Source organism: Furipterus horrens, unplaced genomic scaffold (genome assembly GCF_987537825.1).
Source record: "Furipterus horrens unplaced genomic scaffold, mFurHor1.1.pri manual_scaffold_4, whole genome shotgun sequence".
Lineage (NCBI taxonomy): Eukaryota > Metazoa > Chordata > Mammalia > Chiroptera > Furipteridae > Furipterus > Furipterus horrens.
The window spans coordinates 181,484,937-181,503,364 of NW_028327174.1; the positions used below are offsets into that span (position 1 = coordinate 181,484,937).

Genomic DNA, 18,428 nt, shown 5'->3' on the forward strand with positions numbered 1-18,428 from the left:
CTCCTTATAGAAGTAGATGAAGGTAAAACATGAAGGTAAAAGGTAAAGTGCTCGATGAAGAGAGTGGAATACTTAAGGAAATGGTCCCAGGTTTGGGAGGATAATCTATACTGTAAATACTGTAATCCAATATTGACAGTGGAAGGTACCTTAAAAATTGTCTGGTGACGCTTTCCCATGAATGTGCCTTAATGAATTTAAAGGACATTTCTTTGTAAAATTACATCAAAGATTTGTAGGACATTTAGAGACAGTGAATCCTTTCCTGTGGTTTTTGTTTGAAGCTAGGTACTTGCCTGGTCCTTGGCCTGTTAAACCTTATAGCCATTGTATTTCCTTCACTTCTGAATGTACTGTAATTGAAGTAGTGGATTATGATCTTCACTACTTCAACTGTCTTTCCTGAACTATTCCATTAGAAAATTTGGCGAATTCACAAATCCCATTTCTTTAAGAAAAGCTAGTGGTTATAAAATTCTTGATCTGTGGGAGGGAGAATCATCACATTTGACACCTAGATGAAGAGACCATAAGATAGAACTAGCCTAGTATTTTTTTCTGATTGATAGATTAATGGAACTCTACCTTGGAATCCAGGAAAAAATAGAGGGGGAATTAAAATACACTGGTCACTGAAGATGGGGGCATGCAAGGGAGTGGGAAAAAGACCATAAAAATGTGCCAGTTAGTTATAGAGGGGAAGGAGGAGTCTCATTCTTTTTGGACGAATAAGCTGAGGTCCAAGGATATCAGTGGCTTGTCCAGGGTCAGACTGTTCCTGAGTGGGTGGTATGGGATTTGGTTTAGGTCTTCTGCCTTCCAGACTGCACATTTCTTCTTCCACAGCTTGTTCTTGCCATCGGTAAATAACCTAGTAAAATGATTAACACCACTTTTGGTAGGACTCCAGTATGATGATGTCTGGTTTTTATAAACATTATAAGCAACAGTTTGGATTATGTTATTACAGTAGAGTGTATGTGTTAGTTCTCTTAGTGCCAGTTTGCTTCTCTTAAATGAATGATTGATTTAAGTTGAAAAATGCCTTAAGATAATTTCTTCTGTCTCATGATTGTTGTAAGTACACTATATGGCTTATTTAGGGATTTCAGAGATATTTTAAATTATTTCTTGTTGAAATAATAGCATCTTGCTTAATGTGCCATTGAGAAGTCAACAGATTGAAATGCTTTATTAATTCTGCCACTATCAACTAGTGTAGTTTTGGGCAAGTCACTTACTTATCTGTACTTAATTTCATAAAATTTAGGAGTTTGACTACAAATTCTAGTCAGTAGATGATTTCTGAGTTTCCTTCTAGCACAAAAATTCAGTGGTTGATAAATTTCTTAGGAGCCATTAAGGAATTGCTAACTTAAGTTTTGTATATCTTTTGTAAGTGCAATATTTTAGACAACCTGGAAGATTTAAATTTTACGCAGAATCAGCTCTACCTCTATATGTCCAAACTATTCCTCAAGATTTATGGAATAAAAATCTCTAGACTATTTTATTAAAATACTTCACTAATGATTCTGATGCACACTTAGAGTTGAGAATCACTCACTAACTTAGGGTCTGCCTTAGACCCTGAAGGTCTAGACAAAGTTGGCAACCTTAGAACAACTTTTCTCCTGTCCTGTGGAAAGAGCATTAAACAGCATCATAAAAGGCGAAGAAGGTAGGGGCTAGTCCATAAAGGCTGCTTAACTCATAGCATAGCAGAAATAGTGGTATCAGGATTAATAGCCAGCTTCTTGGATTTATGTGTTTTTAAAGCCTTGGGTCAAATATTATTTTTATGATGTTAGACTGAGAAGGTTTATAATAATATATCTACCTATCTTCTTTGGTAAGTATAACTTAGTTTTTAGTGTTTGACAGCTCTTAAGTGAAATCATTTTGTTTTGTTTATTAAATAGGACAATTCTTCTAACATACTTTCAGAGTTGGATGAAGAATTTGATAGTTTGTACTCTATATTGGATGAAGTGAAAGAAAGTATGATTAACAGTATCAAGCAGGAACAAGCTCGTAAATCACAAGAGTTACAGGTGAGATCATAAGACTGTCTAAATATGAATAATTTTAGTTTTAATGCTTGATTTAATGAAAGAGAAATTAGTGCATTTCTTTGTATAACTGTACTTTTATGTTTAGAAGAATGATTCTTAACTATTTTTAATCATAGGTATCTTGTTTTTTTTTTAAAATTGTGATTAAAAAAACATAATGTAAGATTTACCCTCTTTCTCATTTTAAAATGTATAGCTCAGTAGTAGTGTTAACTATATTTACATTGTTGTGTAACAGCTCTCCAGAACCTTTCCCTCTTGCACATTGAAACTCTACACTATACCCATGGAACAACTCCCTATTTGCCCCTCCCCCACTGCCTGGCAACCTCCATTGTGTTTTCTGTTTTCATTATTTTGACTATTCTGGATACTTCATTAAGTGCAAACATACAGTATTTGTCCCTTTTGTAACTGGCTCATTTCACTCAGCAGAATGTACCCAAGATTTGCCCATCTTTAGCCTGTGCCAGTATTTTTTCTTTTTATGACTGAATAATATTCCAGTGTATGTCTATGGACATTTGGGTTGCTTCTACCTCTTGCTTCATGTGAATAATGCTGCAGTGAACATGGGGATGAAAATATCTCTTTGAGATCCTGTTTTCAGTTCTTTTGAATCTATACCCAGAAGTAGGATTGCTGGTTCATATGGTAATGCTATTTTTAGCTTTTCTGAGGAACTTCCATACAATTTTTGTTTTTTAAATCATTTTTTATTGATTATGTTAATGCATTTGTCCCAATTTCCCCCCCTACATCATTACCAACACTTGCTACTTTCTTTTTTTATTGCTGTTATTATTTTAATTGAGATATAATTAACATAGAACATTTTATTAGTTTTAGGTGTACAACATAATGATTTGATTTTATATTGGGTTGGCCAAAAAATTTATTTAGTTTTTTCCACATGCTGTCTCTGGTAGTGCTTAGCTGTCTTTAACTTTATTTGAAACAATTTTGTTAAATTGTATGGTGACAGCTGTCATATCAATGTGCATTTAAAAAAAACCCATCAAAATTGGTGAATTTTTGTGCAGCTATTTTAATATTGAAGATGAAAAATATTGCAACATTTTTCGTGTATTACGCTTATTTCAAGAAATGTAAAAACAACTGAAATGCAAAAAAAGATTTGCATAGCCTGTGGAGAGAGTGTTGTGATTGATTGAAGGTGTCAAAAGTGATTTGCAAAGTTTCTTGGTATTATTGATATTTTGGCCAAATAATTCTTTGCCATGGGGCTGTCAATAAATGTATACTCAGGCAAGGTTTTTAAAAAATATTTATTTTTTAAAAATATAATTATTCTTCTGAATAACTGATAAGTTAGTGCTCTTTAAATGTATTCTTTTGTACATTCCTTTTCTTGGATTATTCTATCTCAAACTTTGAACTTAGATGAGATTCTTTCTTTTATAGTTTTCTGAGATATATTCTTTATTCTTCTTGTTGTTTTTTACTTTAATACTACATTGATTAGTCTGCCCTACTGATCCTCTATAGACCTTTTATACCTACCATTATGTTTTCAGTAATTTTTCTTAAACCTTTTATAAAGCTCTTCTATAAATGGGATATTTCAAATGGTGGTTTGTTAATTCATCTTTGGAATTCATTAAGAAGTTTACTGACGGGGAGTAGTATTTTTATGAAATTGTGGTTAGGTTCTTAGAATAACCCATGAAAACCTATTTTAAACCAAAAATTAGCTGAATTATCCTTTTTCCAAGTAAAATAGAACATACTAGAAACCAATAAAATGAGCCATAGATTATCTTTAGTGATATTAAGCAAAAGCTAAGTAGACTTGAATATGGACTAGATCATAATAAATATGCTGAAGAAGAATCTTGGATGCATTTAAAAGAAGAGAAAGTGGTCTGTCTGTGTTTAAAGGTATCACTAACAATATTTTCATGTGATGGGTCTTAGTTTTAGATCCAGAAATGATAGAATGAAAGACAGAACTGAATAAGAAAGATGTGTTAAGTGAAATTTAACGTATCACTGTAACAGATCACATCATTATAGCAATGATCCTCTCTTGTTCGTCTTTATTATTTTTAAAATCTAGGCTCTAGCATTTTTTTTTTTTATCCCCTCCTGCTTGGTTGGGTGGTGTGGAGGTGCCAGTGAGCCATGCAGAGCTGCGTTTATTTGTTTGTTTGTTTGTTTTATTTATTTATAGAGATAGGAGAAGGGAGGGAGAAAGATAGGGAGAGAAACATCAATGTGTGGTTGTCTCTCATGCACCCCCAGCCAGGGACCTGGCCCACAACCCAGGCATGTGCCCCTACTGGTAATCGAACTGGCGACTCTTTGGTTCACAAGCCAGCGCTCAATCCACTGAGCCACACCAGCCAGGGCTAGGCTCTAGTATTTTTGATTGCTGTGTTATCCTGTACTGGAAACTATACATTAGCATTTAGGAGTATTATTTGAGTATTGTGATCAATGGAGTACTAAGATTGTGCTCAGTTGAATGTACCTATACTTGACTCATAAACTTTAGTTTAAATAGTTAAATATCTTAAAGAAATATAGTCTTCATTATAGAAGATGTCTGCAGATGGATTATTTTGATTTTTAATTTAAATTGTTAGTAGTTTTCTGACTGCCCTGATTGAGAAGACCCTTTAAGTAAATTTGACCCTAGTTATTTATTCTTTCTTTGTTTTGTGTTTTTTTTTCCTCTCTCCTTTCTTTAAAAGATTTTATTCTTTTGTGTTTTTAAATGGTGAGTATATCTTTATCTGTATGTAGTTAAGCTCTTATGGAAAAAATTATGGAAAGATATTAAATATAATGTATTAAGATAATGAAAATTTCTTGAAAATATGACTAGAGATTACCTTCAGTAGCTCTCTACAATATTTTTGTTCAATTATTGCTATTAGGTTGTTTGTACGTTCATTATAACGATACTATATATTTAAGATTCAGATGGCAATAGGAAATTTTATTTTAACGATTAATTTTTTTTTCTAGAGTCAGCTTAGTCAATGTAATAATGCACTGGAGAACTCTGAAGAACTTCTAGAATTTGCAACACGGTCATTAGATATAAAGGAAGCTGAAGAATTTTCAAAGGTACAAAAAATATCAATCAAAAAACTAAACTAATCTACTTAAATAGGAAAGTTTTTATTAAAAATTCTTTTTCTCTTTTAATTTTGGATTTTTCAGTCTAAAAAGTGTAAAGTCTAAAAGGAATATGAAGTCTAGTTTTGTATTCCTTTCTGTGAACTCATTGGGAAAACATTATCCCTTGATGCAAATGAGCATTGCAACTTAGTGAAATTTGTTATTAAATGTCCCACTGTTTAGCTTAAGAAATTATTTGAAAATGTTATTAAAATATGAAAATGTAAGTCTCTTATTTAGGGGGAATGTTTGGCATGAAACTGTTAACAATAGGGCAAGAAGTTTGCTAATGTTTTAACCTGGGTCCTAGTGTTTCAGAGATTCTGAATTCTAGTTTCTAGTTTTTATTTTAAGTAGAGTTGTGTTTCAATGATTACCAATTTAGCAAATCTTTTATATTTGCTATAGAGTAAGGATATAGAATATATTTTAAACTGTTGTGAAAAGAGTGGGAAATAAAGCTATGTAACTGGCAAAATATAGACTAGTAATCTTATCAAGATAAAATATTTGAGTTTAATGTTATTTTTCTTGTTTTTGTGGACAAAGTAGTGAGTTGCATTAGTGTTAGAAAGGTGGCTTTATAATCCATTTGTGTCTATTTAATGTTTTCATTTTATGATTTTTCTGTAAACCTGAAAGTAGAAAAATCTTTCTTGAGGAAGTAATCTTTGCTGGTCATAGCCCTACATTAGACTGTTGTAAGTTTGGTTGATAGTAAATATATGCAGAAAGATCACCAGCAAATGAAATTTGATCATTAGCTTTACTTCTGGTTGGACAAGTAGTCAAAACCTCTCCAAACCTGAGTTCTCTGCTAATAGCTGGCCTGCACAACACTGCTTGGATCCTCAGCCAGAATTAATATTCCTATTTTTCCCCATCCCCTGAATTTAGAAGCGCTGAGTCAGTGGGATAATTTCAAAGTCAGTATAACTAACCAACCATTTCATGACAATCTTGCCATACATAACCCACTTGTCAGACTAGAAACGATGGAATAGTTACTTGTCTTGATGCCTACAACGAAATAAAATGTATAGACTAAGGCAAAGGGGAAACTATCTTCCACAGTTGATCACAGATGAAAAGGGAGAATAGGTTTTGTGAATTTCATTGACTGTGAGGCTCTGACCACTGGGACTGGCAAATAAGAAGAGGGCTGGAAGCTCACTCTATTTTCAAGGGAGCAGAAGTATTGGCAGAAGCTGCTTCTTTGGGCTGAAGTCAGGAACGCTGGGAGAGGAGAGGACCTTTAACAAAAACATGAATGTTTCAGTTCTGAAGGCAGTTCAGAAACAAATCTAAATATTTGTTGAGAATAGCTCAAACTATAATTTTCCCCCTTTGTTTCAATTATGGGTGTTGATGTTCTATATAATCTATTGTATAAATGTCCTTAGTCATAGAGCACAGATATATGCAGTACTGTATCTAAAGTTTATTTTGTTATTTACTGTACTTTATGAAGATGACTTTTAAGTGACTTTTTAAAAAAAATAGTTCTTTCTATAAACATTTATGTAGAAAATATAAAACTTCTAATGTATGGAATCAATCAGTATGCAGTGCTTTATTTTTTTTTTCAAGTTGTTTTTACCTAAGGAAAATAGCATTTTGAAACTTACCTCTTTTCCCTGAGTCCCTTTCATTTACCAAGTTATGCTCTTAATGTGTTATTTTGGGGGTGAGAGTAGACATCTCAATTATATATTGCAAAAAAGTATTGAAAAAGTATTAAATATTTGCCCCTTATGCATTTTCAGATTTTCTCAAGGGAACATTACAAAATTATTTGTCCCAAATCTAGTAGGAAAATTTGAAGTATAAACAATGTGAGCATGTAGACAAGATTTGAAAAATTTGTCAGTGTTGTGTGGCATTCACATTTTTACTAGTAACTCTATTGGGCTTTACTGCAAGTCAGAATAAAGATAAATCCTCTCAGGCAAATGCCAATTTTGGCATTTAGCTTTTGCTAGATTCATTCTTTTGACAGGATTAGTATGTATTCTTCTCTTAGCAATTATTATTCAAAAACAGATACATTCTTATTTTCGTTGCTATTGAATCAGTTCTCTCTGATTTTAATTAACCTTCACTGTCTTTCTCCATTTCAGCCTGAATTTCAGAGAATTAGATTGTTAAAATGTTTAATTCATTTTGCATAACTTTAAAAAGTTATTATCTACAAATAAGATGGCTTAGGATGGACTTTAGGGTGTAAAGATACCTTAGTGCTTCTCATTTTATAGATAACTGAGTGCTAATTAATGTGATTGGCTGAAACTCAGATCTCTTAAACTTTGGTCATTTTTCCTTATTTTTTTATGACAAGTTTCAAAATTTCTGCTGATTGGGAAGAAATCTGGAAATCTCTAGTTTCGTTCTGTTTGGGAAAATGATTCATTGAATACAATGAGCAAGATCTAAAACTATTTTATTATTCTCTTTTTAACTGTGTTTAGAAAATCCTACTCAGTTTAGCTGCTCCATAAATAGAATTGTTTTAGAGTACTTTGCTTCTAACATCTTTCTGTAAAGGGAGAAAAAAATAAGGATATTAAAAAGGGATAGAGAATCACTAAGATCTTAACCTTCAAAGGGTTGGATAAAGTCAGGGAGGAAATAGATTCTACAGTATATCTACTAATTGCAGATTAGAAATGAGAGATTGGGGAAAGTTCTGGTTTAACGTCTATATATTTAATTGGTAATAATGAAGAACCATTTGTGATTACCACTATTAATACAATGTACTCTGACTACAATTCTCTTTAGGGAAGTTTGATCTTAGGTGGCAAGTTTCTATAACTGATGAAATAAAGGATCAGAATTATAAGATTTATTTGATAAACAATTAATTGAGATATGGAGGAGTGGAATGAGAGAGAAAGGAGATATCTTTGATATGAACAGAGGAAATTAAGCATTAGCAAACTATTTCACTGGAAGATTGAAATAGAAATAGTGATTGAAATTGAAATAGAAAATAGTCATGTCGAGCAAAGTAATATAACTCATACTTCTTAAAGGCTTTCCAGTAATATATAGTACCGTAACCTAAAAATCTAAGCATTCCCTGAGGCCTTTTCATAACTCACTAAGTGGAATTATGTCATTGCGAATAAATGTGTTGGAGACAGAGCCGTGGTAAATGATGGGGTCAGTTAGTACTTATTAAGCAGAGATGTTTAAGTGACAAAACACATCATAATTGAAATTGAAACTTAGAGGAGTCAAGCAACATTGTAATATGTACCTTTTGGACAGCTTTTTGTGTGGGGATAAGAAATTCCAAAAAAAAAATTAGCCTATTTTCTAATTTAAGACACTTTTGAAGTTGGGCCCTGGTAGAGAAATATTGCATTTGAGACTTTCTACTCTTTATCATTGCACAAAATAACTTTATCAATCCCTCCTGCATTTACAGTGTATGTACTATAAAATTTGAATCTAAATGAAGAGGAAGCACGGAGTCTTCAGTTTTACCAACTGGGCATATTCATATATGTACCTGGGACAACAGTTTTTCCTAAGTTATCTCTTTTTCATCTATTCATTTTCTGGCTTGTCACAAACAGCCGAGTACATTAAATAATAAAATTAAAGCTTTACATGCATATGTGTGTGTGTACACTTGCACACACTAAAAGTGGCACCTTACTAAATTAAGCAGCTTAGAAACAAAATTGAGTAATTATGGTCAGTTTAAAAAATAGTAATGGTCTTTATATTGTTGGGTTATTTGAGAGTTACTGGTTAGTAACATTCCTCTAATCAGGTTCTAAACCAGTTGGGAAATAAGATAAACAATAAAACTGATAAGAAGCCAAACACTGATAAAATGATATTGGAGAATTTGGCTTATATTAATGGGCAAGCTTTCCTAATTAATATTGAATCCCAGAATTACAGATTTACCCAACCAGGTATGGTCAGTACAGGGCTAGGGCTGTCTCAGGTGTGTGTTGGTAGAGGGGAGCTTGTTTCAGTGAAGCTTACTGCATCAAGGGAAAGAACAGAATATATGTTCTCCGTAGGCAGGCAAGCTGCAAGAAAAAGGAAAAGATGCTGAGCTACTTATTTCTAGTTTCTCCTTTCAAACTCATAATTAGATTAAGTCATATCACATTCCCAGGAGAAATGAGGGAACAGAGAGAGGCTAAGGGAGTGATGCTAGTGGAAGTTTCTCCATATGTAAAACAACATCAGGTGCAGAGAAGAGTCTCCTCTTTGCCTCCCTTGATACATATTAAAATCTTTGGTTTGTAATCCTACCTATAAATATATGACAGTAATTAAAAGAAAAACAATGTAATTCGCTACCGTTACATTTCCTATTTCTAGTACCCAAGTAGTGTCATGATTTCAGGAACATATAGATGCCACAGGATGAGGTTGTGTGCTGTAGAATGTGGAGCAAGTATATTTGGAAACATTAAGTACCCAAATCCCTTAATAAAAAAATAAAATGATTAGTAGACAAGGTCACAGAATTGATTAGGATAGTGCTGGAACTATGTAACATGCTGATCTAAATTGCAGTTCTGTTCTCAGAAAGTTTCTCAGATCAGAATATTTTAGGGTGGGTATAAAAATGACTAATAGCAAGAACAATATTAGAATGGAAGAAGAGAGGCAGCAGAAGCATTGTTATATACATTTAATGTTCAGTTACATTTAATAATTATTAAGTATTACTGTACACCAAGCTTTATGCTAAACACTGGGGATGGAGTGAAGAGGAAACAGCCTCGGTCTATGTTGGATGTATCGTTGATGATGCTGGTCAGGATGGGAAAACAACTTTCATTGGATATAAATATTATATTGCATGGGAATGTAAGGGGGACAACAGTTCTACTTGTATTTTTCATTATTTTTCCGCGACTCTCACCAAGTGTTAGCTGTGTCCCCTTCCTAAGCTTATGTTAGCATTCTCAAAAAAATAAAAATCTTAATGTAGAGTAGGTTTTAAGTCAGCAGCTCCTATGACGTCATCGGAAGTATTTCTCTGGTTTCTCCTTGTCTGAATTTTTGCCATGAGAACTTCACTCTTTGGGGATAAAGGATTGTAGAACTGCAGCCTAGTTTTATATGTTAGCAGGCAAGCTCTGAGAATACAGTCTTTGCCCAATGAAAACATATAGAGAAAACTTGGAACAATCATTATGAAGTGGTGAAAGAGATCTCCGAAGAAAAATTGCAGAGCAGATTTAAAATGTGTAAGAAAACCATCAGAACGCATAGAAATGTGTGGCCCATGAAGGAGAGTGATTGTTCTAGTGGAAGAGTGTCAGACTGAATGAAAGTGGAGGTGTGTTATGATAATTTTAAGGTAAGAAAAAATCTTTATAGTCATCTGGTTTTAATTTGAAGTGTTAAATTTCCCTTCTTTTAAGGTGATTTACATGGGATCTAGGAATTGTACCATAGTTCTAACATCACATTATGCAAGCTGATGCAAACAGTACAAATTTCCTTTAATTTATGTTTTGGTGAATATGAACTAATCTATTCCAGAGTTTATATCCTAACTTTTCTTGCATGTCACTGCCATTGAAACTTGCATGAAAAGCACTAACTGCCTTCTTTCTCTTCTCCCTGATTTGCTCCAAGGCTGCCAGACAGATCAAGGATAGGTATGGAATAAAACCTACATTTTTATTTGTGTTGATATTGAAGTCAGAAATGAAATTCAAGAAAAGTTTCTTAATTGAATATTGTTGGTTAAAATTAAAATACCTAATGCTCAAGTACACCCCCCCCCCACCATCTTCTGTATATTTTCTGGAATAAACAATATATGTATTAGCAAGATTAAAAAAAAATAGTGTTGGACAATTATGTGCTTCCAAAAGAATTTCATTTCTGGTATAATATAGTTAGTTTTAGTACAGTTCTTAATTAACTATGCTAATGTATGGGAAACCAATTTGAATAATTAAAAAATATATATTCCTGGAATGCATTTTTTGTTCTTAAATTTTATAAGTATGTCTTATTTTCTGAGAAGTCACAGCATTTTAAATAGTCTTCAGGAGCCAAAGCTCCCCTCCTTCACTGCTCTCCTGTTTTAACACCTTTTCGGTCTCATTCCATCCTGCTCCTGGTGCCATCTCTTTCTCTTTCTAATGCCACTACTCTCTAGTTGACTGGAAGAGAAGATTAAATAAAATAATGAAAGACTTTAGCTTTAAAAGGTCTTTCTCATTGATAGAGTAGGATTAAGAAAGGAAATTGAACCCTGACCAGTGTGGAGGGTTTGATTCCAGGTCAGGGGAACATGCCTTAGTTAAGGGCACCTGCGAGAAAGGTCCCTGCTCCCGTTCGAGAGGCACCTGATGAATATTTCCCTCTCTATTTATTTCCCTTCTCTCTCTAAAATCAGTAAGCATGTCCTCAGGGGAGGACAAAAGAAGGAAATTGAGTACACTGAGTACTTGCTCTAATGAATACAGGGGAAGGCTAAAGGAGCCGAAGGCAATTTTGAATTGGGTTATCACAGGAGGGATAGTTCTGAACTGCCTTGCTAGTCACTGATCATTGACTAGAGTGAGCTGATCACTTAGGTTTCTTCATTTGAGGATAATGGGACTGAATGGCACAGCTCTTTAGATCACCACTCTGAATCCGAGATGAAATCACTGTCAGATAATTTACAAAATTCTTCACTACAAATGGTGTGAAAACCAATGTCTCTATTGTTAACCTTAGCTGAAGACTTCGATTCTGTGTTTCTCTCATGGCTGTTTATTTGACTAGAGGCAAGATTAACATGGCAGTCACAGCATTTTCAGCACAAATGTTTTAATATTTTTTTATATATCAGGAGTTAGTTAAAGACATAGATTATTCTTATAAATCCCAACTGTAGAAAGGAGATTATTGAGAGTTTGAAGGTGAAAAGTGTTGGTTGTTGAAGGATTGATAGGCAGGTTTCTGGAAAAGGTAGTTTTGGGTTGTGTATGCTGGATTTCATTGTGAGTGGCCCGTCTTCCACCCTGGCTAGATAATTCTTCTATTGAGCATCCTGTCCACTAAGTCCTGCTCTGGTCCCTGATTATCTGGATTAGAAGTCACTTCCTAATCAGTCTTTGGACTGTCCAAAGACTTAGTGAGAGACCTTGCAAAATCCTCCCTTGTTCTTCCCCGAGGAATCTCTGTGGTTCTGTGCTTCCCAGAATTCTGTCCTTACCCCTGACTTCTTTCTCTTTGTCCAGATTTGTCTGTCAGAATTTAATTTTATGATCAGTGTTCATGGCTGAATGTCTTCTTTAGTGAAGCTTGATTTCTTTTCCTCTTCACTAAAGCCAACCTCTTGGCTTGATTTCGTCAGTATCCAAGTGATCTCAGGAGTCAGGGTTTCTTTTTTCTGCCAGGGCAAACTCCATTTACTTTACTTTTGTTTTGTTTTGTTTTGTTTTCAAAGCCTATACTTTTTTTTTAAGACTCCCCACAGAATTTTTATTTCCTACCTAAGGAACATTTCTGGGTTTTGGCTTAATTTTTTAAATTTGATTTTTAGTTTCATAATACCCAGGTTTCTCTGGATATTAATTTTATAATATCTAAACTTCTAGAGTTCCATTATTGCCATTTATAATATAAAAATAAATATATAGTCATAATAACAATTATTTTCACCGAGGGAAGAATTATTCCCTTATATGAGGGTGAAAGTGTTATTTTAAGGAAGAGTGTGTAACATACCTCAGCAAGGAATCCAATTTATAAAAATGAAAGCATCTGTGAGAACTCAGGATTTATCATTTTCTGTGGCAGAAATTATACAGGAGGGATAGCAGGAGTGACAGGAAACACTAAAGACATAAATGAGATGACAGTACATAGCAGATCTCTGTATATTTACAAAGCACTGGTACACACTTCTGGGTGCTTAGCAGTGTGGAAGATGATTAGTTGAGGTACATTGTGGGAGTTACTGGTTCTTGAAGGAAATGGGTCATGAAAGGAAGAGTAAAGTTAATTAGGTAGGTAGTCTGAGGGAGTTAAAAGTGCCCATTTGTATGTTTTGCAATTCTTTGCAAAAATAAAATGAGGCAGAGAAGTGATCCTTGTATTCAGTTTCGCTATTAGAAATAAGCCAAGAAAAGGTGAATTAAAACATTCCTAATGATATGGATCCTATAATATAATTATCTATGGATTTTAGATTGTTAATTTGGGCTTTGTGGCACAATTGTCTAAATATATTCGGTTTAAAAATGAAAAGTCTATATTTTTAAATATAGCATTGTTGTACATCTGTCTAACTTGATTTATGGAGACTAAAATTTTCATTGACTAAAAAATGAAGGTCATTATTCTTCTTTTAGGTTTTGATACACCTTCCTGTTGCACTTTTGGGGAACTTTTTCTTCTTTTTCTTTTTAAGGCCACAGTGTTTAAATCGATTTTTGCAGATAAAGTTTTAGATTTAAACTTCCTAAAGTACTTTCAGATATTTTTTATCAGGAGGTCAAAAAGTGCATTTAAATAATCAGGTTTAGAAGCAGCCAAGCAGGTTCAGCCCTATTCATGGATTCTATGGGCATTTACTAAGTACCTATCAGAATGTAGCCCTTTCAGAAGTCTTTGGATCAGAAGATACCTGGGGCTATAAAGAACAAACACTTAGCCTTTGTTCCTAACTTCTTATTGATATAATCTGAAATGTTATTATTGAGAACCAGCAGCTTAAAGTAGTACATGAAAAATACCCAGTTCATTAAGTGTGAGAGTTCCCTTCCCCATAAATTGCGTTTTTCAGTATTGCACTTTCTTCTTGATAAACAGATTACTTAACTTTGTTTCTAAATAAAGTGATTACTTTCTGAGTTTTAAAATGAAATAAAAGTAACTGAAAACAGCAACAGTTAGACATTTTTCATCTCAAAATAACTGAATATAGCAACAAGTTTGATATCTTTCTTAACCTTTGATCTCTACAGTAGATTTGGCAGATCTAAATGACTAGGCCTGGTATTCTTTGTTCCCCAGCTCAATTTACTTCCTCTCCCAAACTGGGTACTAGGCGTACAACATTCATGAATATTCCTTTTGTACCATTCTTTGACAAAAGATAACAAGGAGAGTTATTTTGTAAATCTTGTGGAAATTTACTATAATATGAAAAACTGAAATTTAAGCTAAAATGACAAATTAATAGAACATGATAATTTCCTTTCTTTCCAGCCTTAATTGACAGAACAATTTCCCAATACTGTGGGTGAAACGAGGTGTGTTATGGCTTCTTTCTTTTTTGTGTTTTTGTTTTTTATACTGCATTCATCTAATAAATATTTACTGAACTCCTATTATTTCTGTGGCATGTAGTTTCACAGAACTGTTCCTCCTGTATCTTTCTTTCCATGTACCTGATGTTGATCCATCAGAGTGATACCTGCTAGTGATTTCACTTCTCCCCTTTTTCATCCATGGCCTATCCTTAGCAGCTACCAGGCTCTACAGTATTTGGTCAGTACATCTCTCGTCTTATTTGAGGATACACGGAGTAGCTGTTACTACTAGGGAGAACGTTCGAATCAGGGTGCATGAAGGGTTCTTTATTTGGCATACGGAAAGGAGTAAGACTGGCATCAGGAAGTCAGTAAGATTGAGTGTACAGAGGTGGAAATGGCTGTTTGGGTCTGTTAAAGATGATTTATACTGAATTTTTGTCTCTCGTGATACTTGTTGTATTTGTATACAGTTTTATAAAACTGGCTGGAGGAAAACTCCTTAAAGTTATCTTAAATGTCTTCAAATTTAAAAACATTTTTCAGGTTTTGATTAATTTTCAAGGACTCTAAGCAAATTTCGGTTTAGTTTTGTTATCTTTGTTGTAGTTTCTGAAATAACTAGAGTGAAATAATTTGTCTTTTCATTTTATAAATTAAATATATGATACTTCCCATTCTTTTAGTTTTAAAAGTGTGTTTGTGTTTGCCATAGAGTAACAATGGCTTCAGCCTTTCGCCTTTCTTTGAAACCAAAGGTCAGTGACAACATGACTCATTTAATGGTGGATTTTTCTCAGGAAAGACAGATGTTGCAAACTTTGAAATTTTTGCCAGGTAAGTACAGATATTATATGTAAAGTTATATATAAAAAATATTTTTTCCTGCAAGATTTTTCCATGTGAACATTAGAATATAATTATTAAATAATAGCATGATTTCTTTTTCTTCATTCAGCTAAGGAATGCTTAAATGTGCTTGTCTTTACTTTTAATGAATTATTTTACTGATTTTACTGTACATCAATTTCATTTTTAAGAATCCCATTAAGGGACATATTTTATCATCAGTCTGACAGAAGCAGTACACCACAGTGGTTAACACTGGGTCTTGCGCCCAGACTTCTTAGATTTGAATCCTGGCTGCCATGTACTTGCTGCGTAACCTTGAAGAAGTTATTTAACTTAGGCTCATTTTCTTCATCTTTAAAATATGATGTTATCTTCTAAGGTTTTATTGGGATTAAAGGAATTGAAATCTCTGCAGTGCTTGAAATAGTACCTGTCACACGGCTAACACAGGGAATGTGAGCTGCTGTCATTACCATTATTGTTGTGGCTGCTGTTGGTTCAGATGAAATTTTATTTTCAGTAATAATGTTAACATTGGTTTATTAGAGTATTAGTAGGATGATATTTCAGTACCCAAAACCATTTAAAATTGAGTCCCAAGTTATTTGTCCCCATGTGTGAAAGAGCCAATTAAAGGACTTTTGGTTAGTAGTAGTCTCTTTTTAGCCAGCATCAAGTAATGTTAAGTTGATAGCTAAAACAATTTGGACATGATTTGACGGGTCAGAAATCTCTTGAAAGTGAAGTGTTTCACTTAAACAGTTGCCTAGTTGGAACTGGATTTCATTTTTTAAGAGGTGAGCTCTTTTTAGATAGAGAATATTGATGATATGAAACCGTTCTTTGAATATTTGGTCAACGATTTAAAATGTGATTAGAAAGACAAGGTTAGTAGTCATGAAACTAATGGAATGAGTAAGGATAGCACAAGTGAAGTATTAACTTGTGTCATAGATCCAAAGTTTTAGAGGAGTTAATAGAGGAATAGATAAGAGAAGGAACTGTAGTAGTAGAGGAAGAAAGTATACTTGTCGATGGATGTCTTCCTGTAAATGGGCCTTACAGAATTGCTGACCATTATGTTGTTATTCATACTACTTCTAAGTTTTGGACAGTCAGGAGCGGTAGATTGTGAATGTACACATGAGTTCTTTTTCTTTTTCTTTCTTTCTTTTTTTAACTACTGAAAATGTAATCTCCCCATTACTTTCTTTCTCTTGAGTTTTCAATAATAACAGACCAAGGCCATGTCTACTGTACAGTCAAGTAGATTGCATGCACAATTAGGATTTCTTTTGGAAAAGTGTTAAGACAGTCTGAAGGAACACGGTATAATTTTAAAAAAAGAAAAGAAATCCTTTTGGGGAGAATTTTCATCCATAAGGTTTTAAAAGCATAGTAGGTTGTTTAAGTTTATGAAAGTTCAATTCATATTACCAATTTTTAATATTTGCACTAGCATAAACATTTCCTATAAGATGCATTCAGATTAAATAAAAAATGAGTACCTTTAGCCCTTAGTACTTCATCCCATAGATTCTACAAAAATCAGCTCTACCCTTCATTACGTGTAGTGCGTGAGTTGTGGGCTTATCTGCATCTGGCAAGTGGAAGTGATGATGATGGATAATTGCGAAGTCATTTTCTTCTACTTTAAGCCATTTAAAAAAATACATGGAAACTTAGAGTTAATATTCTCCTTTCTGAGCTTCTACAGCTAGAAAGAGAAACACGTTTGTGGCAATGTTGATGCCATTAGCACTTCTACATTCACATGCAGAGAAAATCTTAGTAAAATTATTGAACCAATTTCTACACTATTGCTAGTTAACTGTTGCTTTATGGGAATTGCTGCGAATTGCTTTTCATTCTCATTTTCAAAGAGTTCTGCATTTTCTTTCTTTCTCCCTTTCTTCTCTTTTTTTAAAAATCCTCACCAAGGATATGCTTAGAGAGAGAGGAAAGGGGGGTGTAGTGAGTGAGAGAGAGACAGAGAGAGAGAGAAACATTGATCAGTTGCCTCCTGTACGCGCCCCAGCCGGGTGTCACACTCCCATCCTAGGTATATGCCCGGACCGGGGATCAAACCCACAACCTACTGGTGCACAGGAACAACTGAACCACCTGGCCAGGGGCAAGAGAGTTCTTCATTTTCTAAGTAATGTAATATTTTTATATGAAAATTTTGCCACCACTTCTTATCTTCCTATGAACTTTTGTCCTTCATTTAATGAATTCTTTCTTCTGTGAGTCTTGGGTAAACTTCTGATATATATTAAATTCAGGTTAACCTTAATTTGACATATCACTCTTATCTAAATTTTCATTTTTCCTCTGAAATATCACCACTTTCTTGGATTTTTTTTTCATTTTTACCTTGATTACTACTTTTAGCAGTTTGCTTTCTTTTAGGGGTCACTATTCACAAGAAAGAAAACTCTTATTTGCCAGTACATTCTTTCTAGTATGGTAGCTGAATTGAGATGTATATAATGGGGAGTTAGCCAGACCCACTTACAAATTACGTGACTCTCTCTTTATACCAGCCTCTTGGTACTTTCAGTATGGGTTTTTGACTTGGCAAAATTATAATATTACTATATGCTGAATAGGTGTTTACATTTCCTCACATGTAGGCAACACAGAGCATATTAAATTCATGAATATCTGTGTTATGTTCTCTTGGCAGTGCATATGGTGGTCTGTATTGCTTATGTTCCAGAATAGAGACTAACATCTGTTATGTATTATAGGGACAAAAAACCCACAAGACAGATGAAGGAAATTAATTATAATGACAAATGATAAATACTTCTTTGGTTGTCTCTTATCTTACTAATAAGGTATATCAGATTCCAAATATTTATTGTACAATTACACACATATAAGAGTTGAGCTTTGGAGACTATAGCTAACGGAGATCAGTTGTTCCACCTCTCTTCCTTCTGCCTTTTCTTACCAGTTAGGCTTGAAGATTTAAAATTTATTTCAAATTCCTTTCATCTTCATCTTGATGATTTTTATCCAAGACATTTACTTTGTTATTTGTTAAGTCTCACTTTGCTTTCCATTTTAACTTTTGTATATAATTTCTTTGTTATTATTG

The 18,428-nt window shown here is 33.7% G+C and overlaps 1 protein-coding gene across 1 annotated transcript in view; it reads left to right on the plus strand.

The window, feature by feature from the left end:
- FSD1L (fibronectin type III and SPRY domain containing 1 like) overlaps nucleotides 1-18,428 on the plus strand; it is a 45,291-nt gene that overhangs the window by 5,906 nt on the left and 20,957 nt on the right. Inside the window, exons 3-6 of the mRNA XM_090274518.1 lie at nucleotides 1,923-2,054; nucleotides 5,070-5,171; nucleotides 10,848-10,870; nucleotides 15,186-15,307. Of these exons, the coding sequence (XP_090130644.1) occupies nucleotides 1,923-2,054; nucleotides 5,070-5,171; nucleotides 10,848-10,870; nucleotides 15,186-15,307 (379 nt within the window). The remainder of the gene's footprint in view (nucleotides 1-1,922; nucleotides 2,055-5,069; nucleotides 5,172-10,847; nucleotides 10,871-15,185; nucleotides 15,308-18,428) is intronic.